This window comes from Anolis carolinensis, chromosome 1 (assembly GCF_035594765.1).
Source record: "Anolis carolinensis isolate JA03-04 chromosome 1, rAnoCar3.1.pri, whole genome shotgun sequence".
Classification (NCBI taxonomy): Eukaryota; Metazoa; Chordata; class Lepidosauria; order Squamata; family Dactyloidae; genus Anolis; species Anolis carolinensis.
Genome location: NC_085841.1, coordinates 355,133,102 through 355,147,472, shown reverse-complemented (window position 1 = coordinate 355,147,472; position 14,371 = coordinate 355,133,102). Strand labels below are relative to the sequence as shown.

At 44.7% G+C, this 14,371-nt stretch overlaps 1 protein-coding gene across 1 annotated transcript in view; it reads left to right on the top strand.

Annotated features, from left to right (window-relative positions):
- mthfd1 (methylenetetrahydrofolate dehydrogenase, cyclohydrolase and formyltetrahydrofolate synthetase 1) overlaps positions 1 to 14,371 on the top strand; it is a 114,574-nt gene that overhangs the window by 84,910 nt on the left and 15,293 nt on the right. The window contains exon 24 of the mRNA XM_062968573.1: positions 10,792 to 10,969. Within this exon, the coding sequence (XP_062824643.1) occupies positions 10,792 to 10,969 (178 nt within the window). The remainder of the gene's footprint in view (positions 1 to 10,791; positions 10,970 to 14,371) is intronic.

Genomic DNA, 14,371 nt, shown 5'->3' with positions numbered 1-14,371 from the left:
ACATCAATGCCATATGAACATAGAGACAGAGACACAAAGGCAATTTAACCTTCTCCAGCTTCCTGAGGGGATGCTCGATTCCGGCCACAGGGGGAGCAGCTGCTTCGTCATCCACTGTGACACCAAGTCCTTGGATACTTCCTCATTCCAAATGCTACTGGACGATTTTTATGGTGTCGTAAATTAGTTAAACTAACCTCCCTATATAAGTGGTACCTAAATTTCCTACTTGATAGATGCAACTATCTTTCGGATTGCTTAGGTCAACACTCCGACATGGGCTGGCTTCTTGGTCATAGTGACCTATTGCAACTGGCTACTAACCAGCCTGTGCCACAGCCTGGCCCCATTGGCACGACTGGGCCATTTTAGGCAAGGGGAAGGCTGTTTTTGAACTGGAAGCAAACAAGGTGTAACATCCAGCCTCTCGTGGAGCTAAAATAGCTCCGGAAGAAGGGACATCAATGTGGCAAAAATGCTCTATGTCCCTTAAATGGCATTTGGGCACAAAAATAAATAAATTTTGAAGGCTGCAACCCTTGAAGTTCTCCTGGAGAGCCAATGCAACCTTCTAGCTTCCTGCAGTTGGCTACCCGTTTTCTAATATAGATTCCAGTTCCAAACCTGGATGCATATATAATGTTTCCAAATCTCTTAACCATGGTTCTCTTCCCTGTCTGAAGTGGTCCAATGAATTGCACACATATGTTCTTGCCTCCTTCGTTTTGTGATGTTAGCTAATATCCCTTAGTGATATTAACCTTCTCACTAAACCAAGGTGCCAGCCAAGGTTAGTTTTCATTGTGTTCAAACTCCCAAAGCTTCATGGGCTGAATAAAGATAACCATGGCTTGCAATGAGTTCAGAGCAGATGTTAATCTTCACCATAACTCACCCTGAAAATGGGATGATGACCCATGGAGGAGAAAAGAAGAGGGAAGCAATCATTCAGGGGTGTCCAAACCTTTGGCTTTCCGGGGCCACACTGGATGAATTGTCTTGGGCCACGCTAATACTAACAATAACTCTATGTAACAAAATTTTAAAAATATTCGGTTCCTGGTTTGAAAGTGTTATTTCCTATTTAATTGTGCGTTATTTATTTATTTATTTATTTACAGAATTTATATTCCGCCCTTCTCACCCCGAAGGGCACTCAGGGCGGATTACAATGAACACATATATGGCAAACATTCAATGCCAACAGACAAACAACATATATAGACAGACAAAGAGGCATTTAACATTTTTTTCCAGCTTCACGATTCCGGCCACAGGGGGAGCTGTTGCTTCACTGTCCAGTAGTGTCTGTACTTCCTCATTCCTTTCCTTGTGTTTTGCTGGCAGTTTTTTATGATATTGTAAATTAGTTAAATTAGCCTCCTGCATAAAGCATACCTAAATTTCCCTACTTGACAGATGCAGCTGTCTTTCGGGGCTGCATAGGTCCACAACAAGCCGGGCTATTTAATGGTCGGGGGCTTAACCCGATCCGGACTTCGAACTCATGACCTCTCGGTCAGTAGTGATTTATTGCAGCTGGTTACTAGCCAGCTGCGCCACAGCCCGGCCCTACTTACTTTGAAAGTAGTTGTTATACTCCAGAAACTTTGTTTTTGTGACTGAGGGTAGCACTATTATTTATTTCAGTCTAGGCACTTTGTAATTTTCCTTAATGAAAATATGCCATTTATAATCTTTTTAAAAATCTAATATTAAGTTTTTGCAGCTTAATAAACCTTTTTCCCATATTTTTATGATAGAACCAATTAGGAAATGACATTTATAACCCAGGAACAAAAATCATGTTCCATAGTGTAACTGGGCAAAAAAAAAGTCCCTGCTTAATTTCTGTGATAAGCAAAAGAAAGTCATCACACAATAATCCTAATTATGTGCCCCTCCATTCGGAGGGTATTTTAAAATTGTTGAGCACGCCTTCTGTCTGAACTGTTTACAATTATATCATGAATTACGACTACATAAAAATATTTGTAGTTGTAACATACTCTGGTTATCCCCTTCCATTCTGTTGTCATCCACAAAGTCCGTACTTAAGAACCCATAATGTTTTAAATATGTTTACAATTTTGTATTCATAGGCCTGTGGCTCATGGGCTGCAGCTTGGAGAAGCCTGCAGTAAACCTAATAACTGCTTCCAATGTAGTTAGGAAACATTATTTCTGGTCCGCCCCTGTATTATATGGTGTCCTTTCCTATATCTTACTTTTGTGCTTGTACAGAGGAACAAACACTTGGGACTACTGTTGGTAACAAATTATGGATAAGACAAATTGTTTTTTTGTATAGATATTGGATCTAGAAGCACAATGGAGCAATTTTGCTCCTGGGAATGAGCATAACTGGCTGTTTACCAGCCTCTACATTATAACAGAAGAGTCAATTAGATAGTCAGTTCTACTAAGAATTTCAATAAGGTCGTTAGGTAATTACTTGAATGCACATTGATTATATAATTGACTGGAATAAAGTAGTGCAGACTGCAATGCCATTTCAGATGAACAAAAGCAAAATGTATTTCTTGAAAAAATATACTTCAAAATTTCAAAGGAAACTTAAAAGTTAAAAATCCTTTAAAATGTATATGCTACCCTTTCAGGTGCTTAGAAGAATTAGCCAGGGAACTCATGAAAATAACCTATAATAAGACAGTGCTTCCAGATATAGCTTTTATATTTGTGCAATTGCTTGCCTCAAACAGAATTTTCCAGGTGATCTAGATGTTGTCTTCTATTTGTAACCCTCCCATATTTTCTGCTAACTTTGCGGAAAAGCAGATAATAAATAATGTAGCCAGCTTCACATTAATCACACAATAAATAATAATGATAAATTTACATCGACATAATGATAATATTAATTAGATCCATAACAGCGTAACTATGTCTCGGATTTTGCATTCAATAATTGTAAGGCAAATCATAGTTAATACCTTCTAATGGCTTTTGTCTTGTGTGAGAAGTAAAGACAATATATATTCTGCCGGGTTTTCAGTGGGTTTTATTTATCTGTTAATTGTACTTTTCTTTTGTTTGTTTCTGTAGTTTAATTTTTCTTTCTTGCCTTAGGGCAGTGGTTTTCAACCTTGGGTCCCCAGATGTTTTTGGCCTATAACTCCCAGAAATCCCAGCCAGTTTATCAGCTGTTAGGATTTCTGGGAATTTAAGGCCAGGTTGAGAACCACTGCCTTAGAGTCATAGAATCATAGAGCTGGAAGAGCCCACAAGGGCTATCCATTCCAACCCCTTGAAGTGCAGGAAAAGCCCAATCAAAGCACCCCAGACAGATGGCCACCAAAGAAGGAGTGTTCACCACATGCCATTGGTCAGAAAAGACTTGAAGGCACACAACAAAGCCCAAGACCAGATTCCATCCAAGTAGAATAGACTTAAGGGCCAGGCTTTAGCATAGCAGGTTAAATCACCAGCTGCAGTAAATATTATCACTCAAAAAGTTGACCGTTGAAAGCCCAGGTCAGGGTGAGTTTCTGGCCTTTAGCCCAGCTTCTGCCTACCTAACAGTTTCAATCGATTCAATCAAGGAGGAGATTTATGTTCAGACTCAAATGTTCTAATGTTTTGATGTTGATGTTTTATGCTGGTTTGTATGTTTATACTATTTTACCTGTTTTACATTGGTTTAATTATGCTGTATTTTTTGTATGTTGAAACTGGGCTTGTCCCCATGTGAGCCACCCCGAGTCCCCTCTGGGGAGATGGGAGCGGGATATAAAAATAAAGGTGTTATTATTATTAGGCCCAGGCTGTGGCGCAGGCAGGAGAGCAAGCCAGCTGCAATTAACTGCAATGAATCACTCTGACCAGGAGGTCATGAGTTTGAGGCCCGCTCGGAGCCTATGTTTGTTTGTCTTTGTCCTATGTTAAAAGACATTGAATATTTGCCTATATGTGTAATGTGATCCGCCCTGAGTCCCCTTCGGGGTGAGAAGGGTGGAATATAAATGCTGTAAATAAATAAATAAATTATTATTATTATTATTATTATGAACAAAAGCTCTTCTTCAGGGAAATGGAGCGACAACACACACTCACACACACACACACACACACACACACCCGGGTGGCCGGAACTGAGCACAAGCCTCCAGGATGCCGAACATAGGAAAAGCCTATATATACCTCTATCTATATACAGTTGTCTGTCTTGTCAGTGTATAAATGGCATTGAATGTTTGCCACATATGTATGTTCTGTGATCTACCCTGAGTCCCCTTCAGGCTGAGAAGGGCGGAATATAAATACTGTAAGTAAATAAGTAAATCAATATATCATTTACATGAGTTTTGATAATATTGTTCAGTAGCTGATTTTGTTATGATTGAGCCTCATGGCTCTGTTACTGACAGACGTGGGCGTAAGACTCCTCGAGAGTCAGATACTCTCGAGGAGCGAGAGAGAAAAAGACTGCGAGACATATTTGCAGCACCATCTGACGAGGAGTCTTTCGAAGGGTTTACGGAGAGAATGGAGGAGGGGCTGGTTAGCTCAGAGGAGGATGAGATGGATTGGACTCGGGTAAGGGAGGAAGTGGGTGCCACTGGCCATGATGGGACAGAAGATGAATGGGGACCTTCAGGATTAGACCCATGGTTTAGCTGGAGGGATGGGACGGGATCCACAGCTGGAGATGCTGTTGGGCGTAGTCAGAGGTGTTCCAGCTCTGACGAGGAAAGTGATGAGGAAACGCCCGGGTTAAGGAGGACAGCTGACAGTGATGAAGATTTGTAACTGGCATAAAATGGGGCTTGAGAGCAATTGCAAATTGCGTTGGGCAAGGTAATCTGGGCAAACGCTTGGGATCCGTGTGTGTGTGGGACGCTTCCCTGAAGACTTGTGTGCTTTCCTGTGCTGTGACGTAAGTTGATTGGAATCCAGGGTCAGACGGCGGGAGGGATTGTGTGGGCATTTGTTTGTGCAAACCTGTGCTTACTCTTATTAGCTTGACCTTCCGTCGTCTTCTTGACGGACGCCATCTCCTGCTTTGAGAACTCGGACTGAACTGACCACGGCTTGTCTTCCCCCCCTTCTTGGACTTGGAGAAACTACAAACGTCTGCTTCTGGCTTTGATCTACGGAACGGAACTGGTCTACTCAACTGCTACAATCCTTGGCTGATTTACTCGTGTTGGAGATCCTGTCTGCTGTGTGTGTGTGGGGGAGCGACGCAAGTTACTCTAAGCACAGTGTTGGCAGCAGAGAGGAATCTGCTGCCAATTAGTTGCATTCTTTGTATCTTTTGTTCCTTGGCTTTCGTTTCGTTTATACCCAGGCTGAAGCAAGCAGTTTGTTTTTACCCGGATTAAACTCCGGTTTAATCCGGTTTATCTTTTGAACATTTACTTTTGCCCCTTTTTGCTCCTAAAGGCAAAAACTGCCTGGCCCTTGTGTTTTACGGGCATTTTTGAGTTCTGTAATCTAATAAACTCTGTTACTTTGAATCTTGTGGCGTTCTGTCCTTGACAGATTGCCCAACGCCCATAAAAAGTTTATTGCAGCAATAAACCCGTCAGGAAGACGATGGATGAGTTAAGGGCCAAAGTAGACCAATTGCAAACGGCTTTTACCGTTAGCCAAACAGCTCAGGCTGTGAAAGGACATGTTTTGACTCCTGAACGCTTTGACGGAACCAGATGCAAGTTGCCAACCTTTTTGGCACAAGTGGAGCTTTATTTTTCTCAGCTCAGTGCTCATGCTTTTCCTACAGACACTAGCAAGGTGGCCTTTATTTTGAGTTTATTGACCGGTCCCGCAGGACAATGGGCCACTAATTTAATTTTGGGAAATGACCCAGTCAAGGACAATTTGAATAATTTCAAAAAGTTGTTAACTGATACTTTTGGGGATCCTCTCCGCACGGAGAACGCTGGGTGGGCTCTGTATCGGTTGAAACAGGGAAAGGGGACTGTTTTGGATTACTTAAATAAGTTTAACCTGTATCGCCACCAGCTGGATTGGGGGGAAAATGCATTCATGCTTTTATTTACTGCCGGGTTAAGTGATATGCTCCAGGATGAATTAGCACGCTTGGAGCCGGCTGAAAGCTGGGACGCCTTAGTAGCTAAGGTGCTGCGTTTAGACGCAAGGTTCGAGGCTCGTAAACACTCAAAAGCAATGTGTGCGCCACCCATGCATGTAACCAGGGCACCTGTGGTGATGGGGGAAGAGCCCATGGAGCTTGGGGTCTTTAAAAAGCTGTCTACAGAGGAAAAGAGCCGTAGGAGGCAGCTGGGCTTGTGTTTGTACTGTGGGAATGCTGGGCATTTTGCCAAAAATTGTAATGTGAAACCTTCCCAGCTTTCGGGAAAAGGCCAGCCCTAGTGCGACGTGAGTCCAACGCACTAGGGCTCCTCAAGCAGTCAACTGAGGGGAGGAAGCATGTTTTCGTACCCATTACATTATCTGTTGGGGGAAGGGAACTTGTTTCTACTTTGGCACTGCTGGACTCAGGGGCTACGGTCTCCTATGTAGATATTGAGTTTGCTAAGAAGCATGGCATTCCTAGAGTGCGCAAGGCATGCGACGTGTGGGTGGAAGGAGCAGATGGGAGACTGCTGGAGACTGGGGTGGTTAACCATGAAACCTCAGCAGTAACGTGGGAGGTGCAGGGAGTAACGGGAACGTTTGTGTGGGATATTACGAGCTTGCCTAGATATGATGTGATCCTGGGGATGGATTGGCTAGCTGTAGTAAACCCACAAGTAGATTGGGCAACACGTAAAGTGATCTTAAAGAGGCAGGATTGTTGCACTCTAAATGTTACTCATTCTGATATGGAGGGAGTGCCTGCTGAGTATGGGGAGTTCTCTGATGTATTTTGTAAAAGAGAAGCGGACAAATTACCACCGCACAGGCCATATGATTGCGCCATCAAGTTGGCAGAAGGTGCGAAACTGCCAGCAGGGAGGCTGTATGCCTTGACTGTACCGGAAAGGCAAGCTTTGCGGGAGTTTCTAGATGAAAATTTAGCCAAGGGGTTTATTCGCCCATCTAGTTCTCCAACTGCGGCACCAGTATTCTTTGTAGCCAAAAAGACTGGGGAACTTAGGCTGGTCTGCGACTATCGGATCCTAAACAAATACACCATTCGGGATAGGTACCCGCTCCCTTTAATCTCGGAACTGTTATCAAGGGTGCAAGGGGCTAAGGTCTTTACCAAGCTTGACCTGCGGGGGGCCTATAACTTAATCCGTATACGGGAAGGGGATGAATGGAAGACGGCATTTAACACGTGTTTCGGATGCCACGAGTTCCGAGTCATGCCTTTTGGGCTTTGTAATGCTCCTGCGGTATTCCAGAGGTTCATGAACGATGTGTTCAGGGACCTAATTGATCAATTTTTAGTGATTTATTTGGATGATATCTTGATTTTTTCTAAGGACGAGAAAGAACATCGTCAACATGTCAAGCAGGTTCTGCACCGACTGCGGGCTAATGGGCTTTTCGCCAAGGCTTCCAAGTGCGTCTTTCATGTGCCTGAAGTGGAGTTCCTAGGTCATGTAGTGTCAGGTAGGGAACTTAAAATGGACCCACATAAGGTTGACGCCGTCAACTCATGGCAGGAGCTGAAGACTAAGAAGGATGTACAAAGGTTCTTGGGTTTCGCTAATTACTACCGGGAGTTTATTCCGAATTTTGCAAAGCTCACGGTACCTTTGACGCAGCTTCTGCGCAAGAAACAGCCATTTGTGTGGGGGCGGGAAGCTCACGAGGCGTTTCTACAACTAAAGTCTAGTTTTCAATCGGACAACATACTAACCCATCCTGATGTTGACAGACCGTTCGTGGTAGAAGCGGACGCTTCTAGCTACGCGTTGGGGGCTGTATTGTCTCAGAAGGATTCCTCAGGGACCTTGCGTCCCTGTGGATTTTACTCGCGGCAACTAACACCCTTCGAGCAGAACTATACCATATGGGAGAAGGAGTTGTTGGCGATTAAGGTGGCGTTTGAGGTGTGGCGGCACTGGCTTGAAGGGGCACGGCACCAGATCGTGGTCAGATCTGATCACAAGAACTTAGAGCACTTGCAAACAGCAAAGAAGTTAAACCAGCGTCAAATCCGCTGGGCTTTGTTTTTCTCCAGGTTTAACTTCAAGGTGCAGTTCGTGGAGGGGAAGGCAAACTTGCGGGCCGATGCTTTATCCCGCAAGCCGGAATTTAAGACCAATGAGCAGGTAGTATGTCAGACCATCTTGCCTACTGCCTCTCTGTGTGTTGTAGATAATGAGCTTGGGTTACATGACCAGATCCTTGAGGCTCAGAAGGATGATGTGTGGACTCAGGAGCAACTGATGCTGCTCTCTGCAGGTAACCGTACCATACTGCCGCATCTCCAGGATCAAGACGGGGTATTGGTGCGTAGGGGGCAGGTTTACGTACCAGTAGGGACCCTCAGGTTGGAGGTGATTAGAGCCCACCATGACGAACCCATGGCTGGGCACTTTGGCAGGTTCAAGACCGTACAGCTTATCACCAGGAGCTACTGGTGGCCAAAGATGCGGCAAGACATTCTGCGCTTTTGTGACAGCTGCGCCGTTTGTCAGCAGAGTAAGACGCCTGTTGGGCGCCCTAGAGGGTTGTTATCGTCTTTACCTGTTCCGGAGAGGCCATGGCAAATCATTTCCATGGATTTTATTTCAGATTTGCCTAAGTCTGGGGGTTATACTTGTATTTGGGTGGTGGTGGATTTATTTAGTAAACTGGCTCATTTTATTCCTTGTTCAACCATTCCGGCGGCCCCTACGTTGGCCTTACTATTTACAAAGCACATCTATCGTTTGCACGGAGCACCCGAGGTGATTATTTCAGATAGGGCTCCGCAATTTGTGTCACGCTTTTGGAAACACTTCCATGAGTGTTTGGGGACTAAGTTAAACGTGTCTTCAGCTTTCCATCCGCAAACGGATGGACAGTCGGAACGGGTTAATGGGCTCTTAGAGCAGTATCTGCGTTGTTTTTGTTTAGATCAACCCACGGCTTGGGTAAAGTGGTTACCGGTGGCGGAATTTGCTTACAACAATGCGGTGCACACGTCTAGTCAGCATACGCCATTTGAGCTAACTTATGGTTTTCACCCACGGGGAGGTGTGGCGCCGTCGACCAATGTGGTCTCTTCGGACCCTGTGTACCGCTCTTCGGAAATGGCTGCATTGCATGATGTTGCCCGTCGCTTACTGTTGGAAGCTAAGGCAACGCAGAAGACTCAGGCTGACCGCCACAGGCAGGCAGGGGAGGAGTTGGAAGAAGGGGATTTGGTGTGGTTATCTTCCAAACATATTAAACAGGCTGGGGGAAAGTTTGCGCCTCGGTATTTGGGTCCCTTTCCTATCGTTAAAAAGATTTCTTCTGTTGCGTTTCGTTTGCGTTTACCGTCTAGTTTAAAGGTCCATCCAGTCTTTCATCGTTCGCTGTTGAAACTTGATACCTCTAGTCGTCGTGGTGCTATAGCGGAGGGTATCACGGCCACTTCTCCGCCATCGGGGGAGGAGGCCTTTGTGAGAGGGGATAGTGTTATGATTGAGCCTCATGGCTCTGTTACTGACAGACGTGGGCGTAAGACTCCTCGAGAGTCAGATACTCTCGAGGAGCGAGAGAGAAAAAGACTGCGAGACATATTTGCAGCACCATCTGACGAGGAGTCTTTCGAAGGGTTTACGGAGAGAATGGAGGAGGGGCTGGTTAGCTCAGAGGAGGATGAGATGGATTGGACTCGGGTAAGGGAGGAAGTGGGTGCCACTGGCCATGATGGGACAGAAGATGAATGGGGACCTTCAGGATTAGACCCATGGTTTAGCTGGAGGGATGGGACGGGATCCACAGCTGGAGATGCTGTTGGGCGTAGTCAGAGGTGTTCCAGCTCTGACGAGGAAAGTGATGAGGAAACGCCCGGGTTAAGGAGGACAGCTGACAGTGATGAAGATTTGTAACTGGCATAAAATGGGGCTTGAGAGCAATTGCAAATTGCGTTGGGCAAGGTAATCTGGGCAAACGCTTGGGATCCGTGTGTGTGTGGGACGCTTCCCTGAAGACTTGTGTGCTTTCCTGTGCTGTGACGTAAGTTGATTGGAATCCAGGGTCAGACGGCGGGAGGGATTGTGTGGGCATTTGTTTGTGCAAACCTGTGCTTACTCTTATTAGCTTGACCTTCCGTCGTCTTCTTGACGGACGCCATCTCCTGCTTTGAGAACTCGGACTGAACTGACCACGGCTTGTCTTCCCCCCCTTCTTGGACTTGGAGAAACTACAAACGTCTGCTTCTGGCTTTGATCTACGGAACGGAACTGGTCTACTCAACTGCTACAATCCTTGGCTGATTTACTCGTGTTGGAGATCCTGTCTGCTGTGTGTGTGTGGGGGAGCGACGCAAGTTACTCTAAGCACAGTGTTGGCAGCAGAGAGGAATCTGCTGCCAATTAGTTGCATTCTTTGTATCTTTTGTTCCTTGGCTTTCGTTTCGTTTATACCCAGGCTGAAGCAAGCAGTTTGTTTTTACCCGGATTAAACTCCGGTTTAATCCGGTTTATCTTTTGAACATTTACTTTTGCCCCTTTTTGCTCCTAAAGGCAAAAACTGCCTGGCCCTTGTGTTTTACGGGCATTTTTGAGTTCTGTAATCTAATAAACTCTGTTACTTTGAATCTTGTGGCGTTCTGTCCTTGACAGATTTAGTGGGTCAACCTACTCTCCATGAGATTTTCAAACCCCGGACTTGGCCCATTTCTTGCACCAACTTTGTCACTGGATGTCTCCACAGATCTGATACCGAAGCAGAGATACAGCTGGTCAGCCGCCTGGCTAAAGAAGCGGGTGCCTTTGATGCCGTGAAATGCACCCACTGGGCTGAAGGCGGGAAGGGAGCGATGGCACTGGCCGAAGCCGTAAGAAGGGCATCCCAGGCACCAAGCAATTTCAGGTTCCTGTATAACGTGGAGGTAAGGATCTCAATTGAAACCTGTGTGACTCTTCCTCTTCAAGTTATGTGGCAACACAAAGAAAAAACTTTATTTTTACTCTCTGAGGAAAGGTGAGTATGCATAGGTTAATAATATTTCCAACCTGGGGTTTTCGGTGTCCAGATTCATCATGTTTAGCTGGTTGTGACACTATATTCTAGGGATGACTAAGTGTGGTGCATGGGATTTCTGTGGACTTCAAGTGGGTCTTGTACCTGCTGAAACAAATTGGGGTGAAAAAGATCAGCTGAGCTTTCCAAAGCCTCTGCTGAGCATGATAGCTGTTTTTAAAGGCTCTTGTAGGCAAAGGGGGAAAACATAGCCAATTATTCCTCTTGAAGCATGGGTTCGTGTGTAGACGGCCAGCCAAGCCTGTGCAACTGTGCATGACTTCAATGGCTGCAGAGTGCTGACTGACCATTGCAGATAACAGGGTGAAGAGAAAATGGGGATTTATATAGTCCCCTTGAGGATGGCATTGTGAAAGAGAAGAATTGTAAAGCAATCCAAGGAACAAACAAAGGCACAGCAGGAGAAGCAAAAACAGACGGCTAAAAAGGAAGGTAGGACTAGTTTTCAAAAAAAACTGCAGCAAAACCAATTAAAATTAGATAATTGGCCCACTGAAATGCCTTTGTCTGCTACCAGAAAGATAGATAGAAGAGAAAGCACCACAAAGGCTACCATGGTCAGAGCTCTTTGCACACAGACTTAAAGAAAGATCTTGAATGTTGAGTCCAATGCCAGAGCGGCACCTTGGGAGACGGATTAGAGCAACCTCTTCATACCTGGTGCCTTCCCAGTGAGTTTGACTACAAATCCCATCTGTTGGGGTTTATGGGAGTTGCAGTTAATTATATATAAAGAGTCCCGATGGCGAAGTGCATTAAAGCGCTGAGCTGCAGACCTAAAGGTCCCAGGTTCAAACCCCGGGAGCGGCGGGAGCGGCCGCTGTTAGCTCCAGCTCCTGTAACCTAGCAGTTTGAGAACATGCCAATGTGAGTAGATCAATAGGTACCGCTCCGGCGGGAAGGTAACTGCGCTCCATGCAGTCATGCCGGCCACATGACCTTGGAGGTTTCTACAGACAACACCAGCTCTTCGGCTTAGAAATGGAGATGAGCACCAACCCCCAGAGTCAGACATGACTGGACTTAACGTCAGAGGAAACCTTTACCTTACTAGTTGATTATACTTGGAGGATACCAAGTTGAAGGCCAGGTTAAGGGCTCAAAGTTAACAGTCCTAGGATATACAAATGCTCTTCCTTTTCCCAGCACTAACTGAGCCAGACATTCATGTTTTCTGTCTCTCTTGGGTACAATCTAATTCAAGCTTCTTTGCCCTTAAACTGGCAGATGTCCTTGGAAAGATGTACAATTATTTCTTCCCAACACTCAGAATCCATTTGGTATTTTCAGACCAATGGGAAGTAACATGGTTTGAAAAAACACTATAGTGAATTAATTTGGTTCTTCTGCTTTGCTTCTGTTCTAAAGTTGTTTTCGTACACTCAGGGTTAGGATTAGGGTTTGAAAACCGCTATAGTGATGCAGTTTGGTTTTTCTGCGTTGTTTCTGTTCTAAAGTTGTTTTCATATAATAAAAAAACAAATACACACACAGAGCCACACACTTTGTGGATCTATCCACATAACAATCCTTTTATGCACACATTCACAGTGGAATAAGAACTCTTTTAAGATACTCAATGATTTGGAAGGTGTGTCACTGCTTCTTACAAGATAATCCCTATAGACCTGGCATGGGCAAACTTGGGCCCTCCTGGTGTTTTGGACTTCAACTCCCACAATTCTCCAACAGGCTGTTAGGAATTGTGGGAGTTGAAGTCCAAAACAGCTGGAGGGCTCAAGTTTTCCCATGCTTGCTATAGACTATTTAAAGCATTGATAGGATATTATTGGTCCCGAGCTCCATGTGGCCCAAAAGCTAATGTCACGCAGCTTTTGGCCTAATTTCTAATTCTGTGACCAAACAATTGGGGTTTCTGCGAGAGATCTAATCTATCTCTTCCTCAGCAAGCTGCCAGACTGGGAGAAAGGGAAATAGAGAAAAGGAAAAGGGTGGATGCTGGCCCCCATACTTCTGGGCCTTGCCCACTTATAATTTCAGCAACAATGCTGGCATGAGAGGCCTTGGCAGATTAACTCCAAGAGAATGATGCCACCAAAGAAAATAAGAGATTATTACTCACCCAGGATGAAAACTTCCTGCAGGTTGAGCATCCCTTTTCCGGAGTTCTGAAATCTGAAATACTACAAAATCCACAATTGTCCATGTGGGTGGCTAAAATAGTGTCACCTTGGCCAGAACAATGATTTGGTGTTTACAAACTTTGTTTCATGCACAATATTGTGTATACAATTACAGTGTTCCCTTGCTACTTCGCTGTTCGCTTTTCGCAGACTTGCTTTTTTGTGGTTTTTTAATAAACACTAAAATAATAGTATAACTCATAAAATAATATTATAAATCACTCTTTCTACTTCCTTCCTAAGGAAGGAAGGAAGGAAGGAAGGAAGGAAGGAAGGAAGGAAGGAAGGAAGGAGGGAGGGAGGGAGGGAAGGAAGGAAGGAAGGAAGGAAGGAAGGAAGGAAGGAGGGAAGGAGGGAAGGAGGGAAGGAGGGAAGGAGGGAAGGAGGGAAGGAGGGAAGGAGGGAAGGAGAAGGAAGAGAAAAGGAGGCTGAAGCAGCTTTGTTTTCAGCTCACAAGGCAGCTGCAGACAAAGACGCTACTTGCCAGTGAGATTGTAAACAACACAGCCCGGGCTGTGGCGCAGGCGGGAGAGCAAGCCAGCTGCAATTAACTGCAATGAATCACTCTGACCAGGAGGTCATGAGTTCGAGGCCTCTCGGAGCCTATGCTTGTTTGTCTTTGTTCTATGTTAAAAGGCATTGAATGTTTGCTTATATGTGTAATGTGATCTGCCCTGAGTCCCCTTTGGGGTGAGAAGGGCGGAATATAAATGCTGTAAATAAATAAATAAATAAATAAATAAATAAATAAATAAATAAATAAATATGGTGTCCCTACTTCACAGATTTTCACTTTTCGTGGGTGGTCCTGGAACGTAACCCCCGCGATAAGTGAGGGAACACTGTACTTTCAAGCAATATATGTTAGATGTATATGAAACATAAATGGGTTTCCTATTTAGACTTGGGTGCCATCTCCAAAATATCTCATTCTGTACATGCAAGTATTCCAAAATAATAATAAAAAGAAAATATGATACATTTCTGGGCCCAAGCATTTTCAGTAAGGGATACTCAACCTATGTTTCCTGGTGAAATTTAATTGTAGTAGACAAGTCATGATTTGTCCATGCCGTGGTCTTTCCAATAATCTATATAAGGTTCAG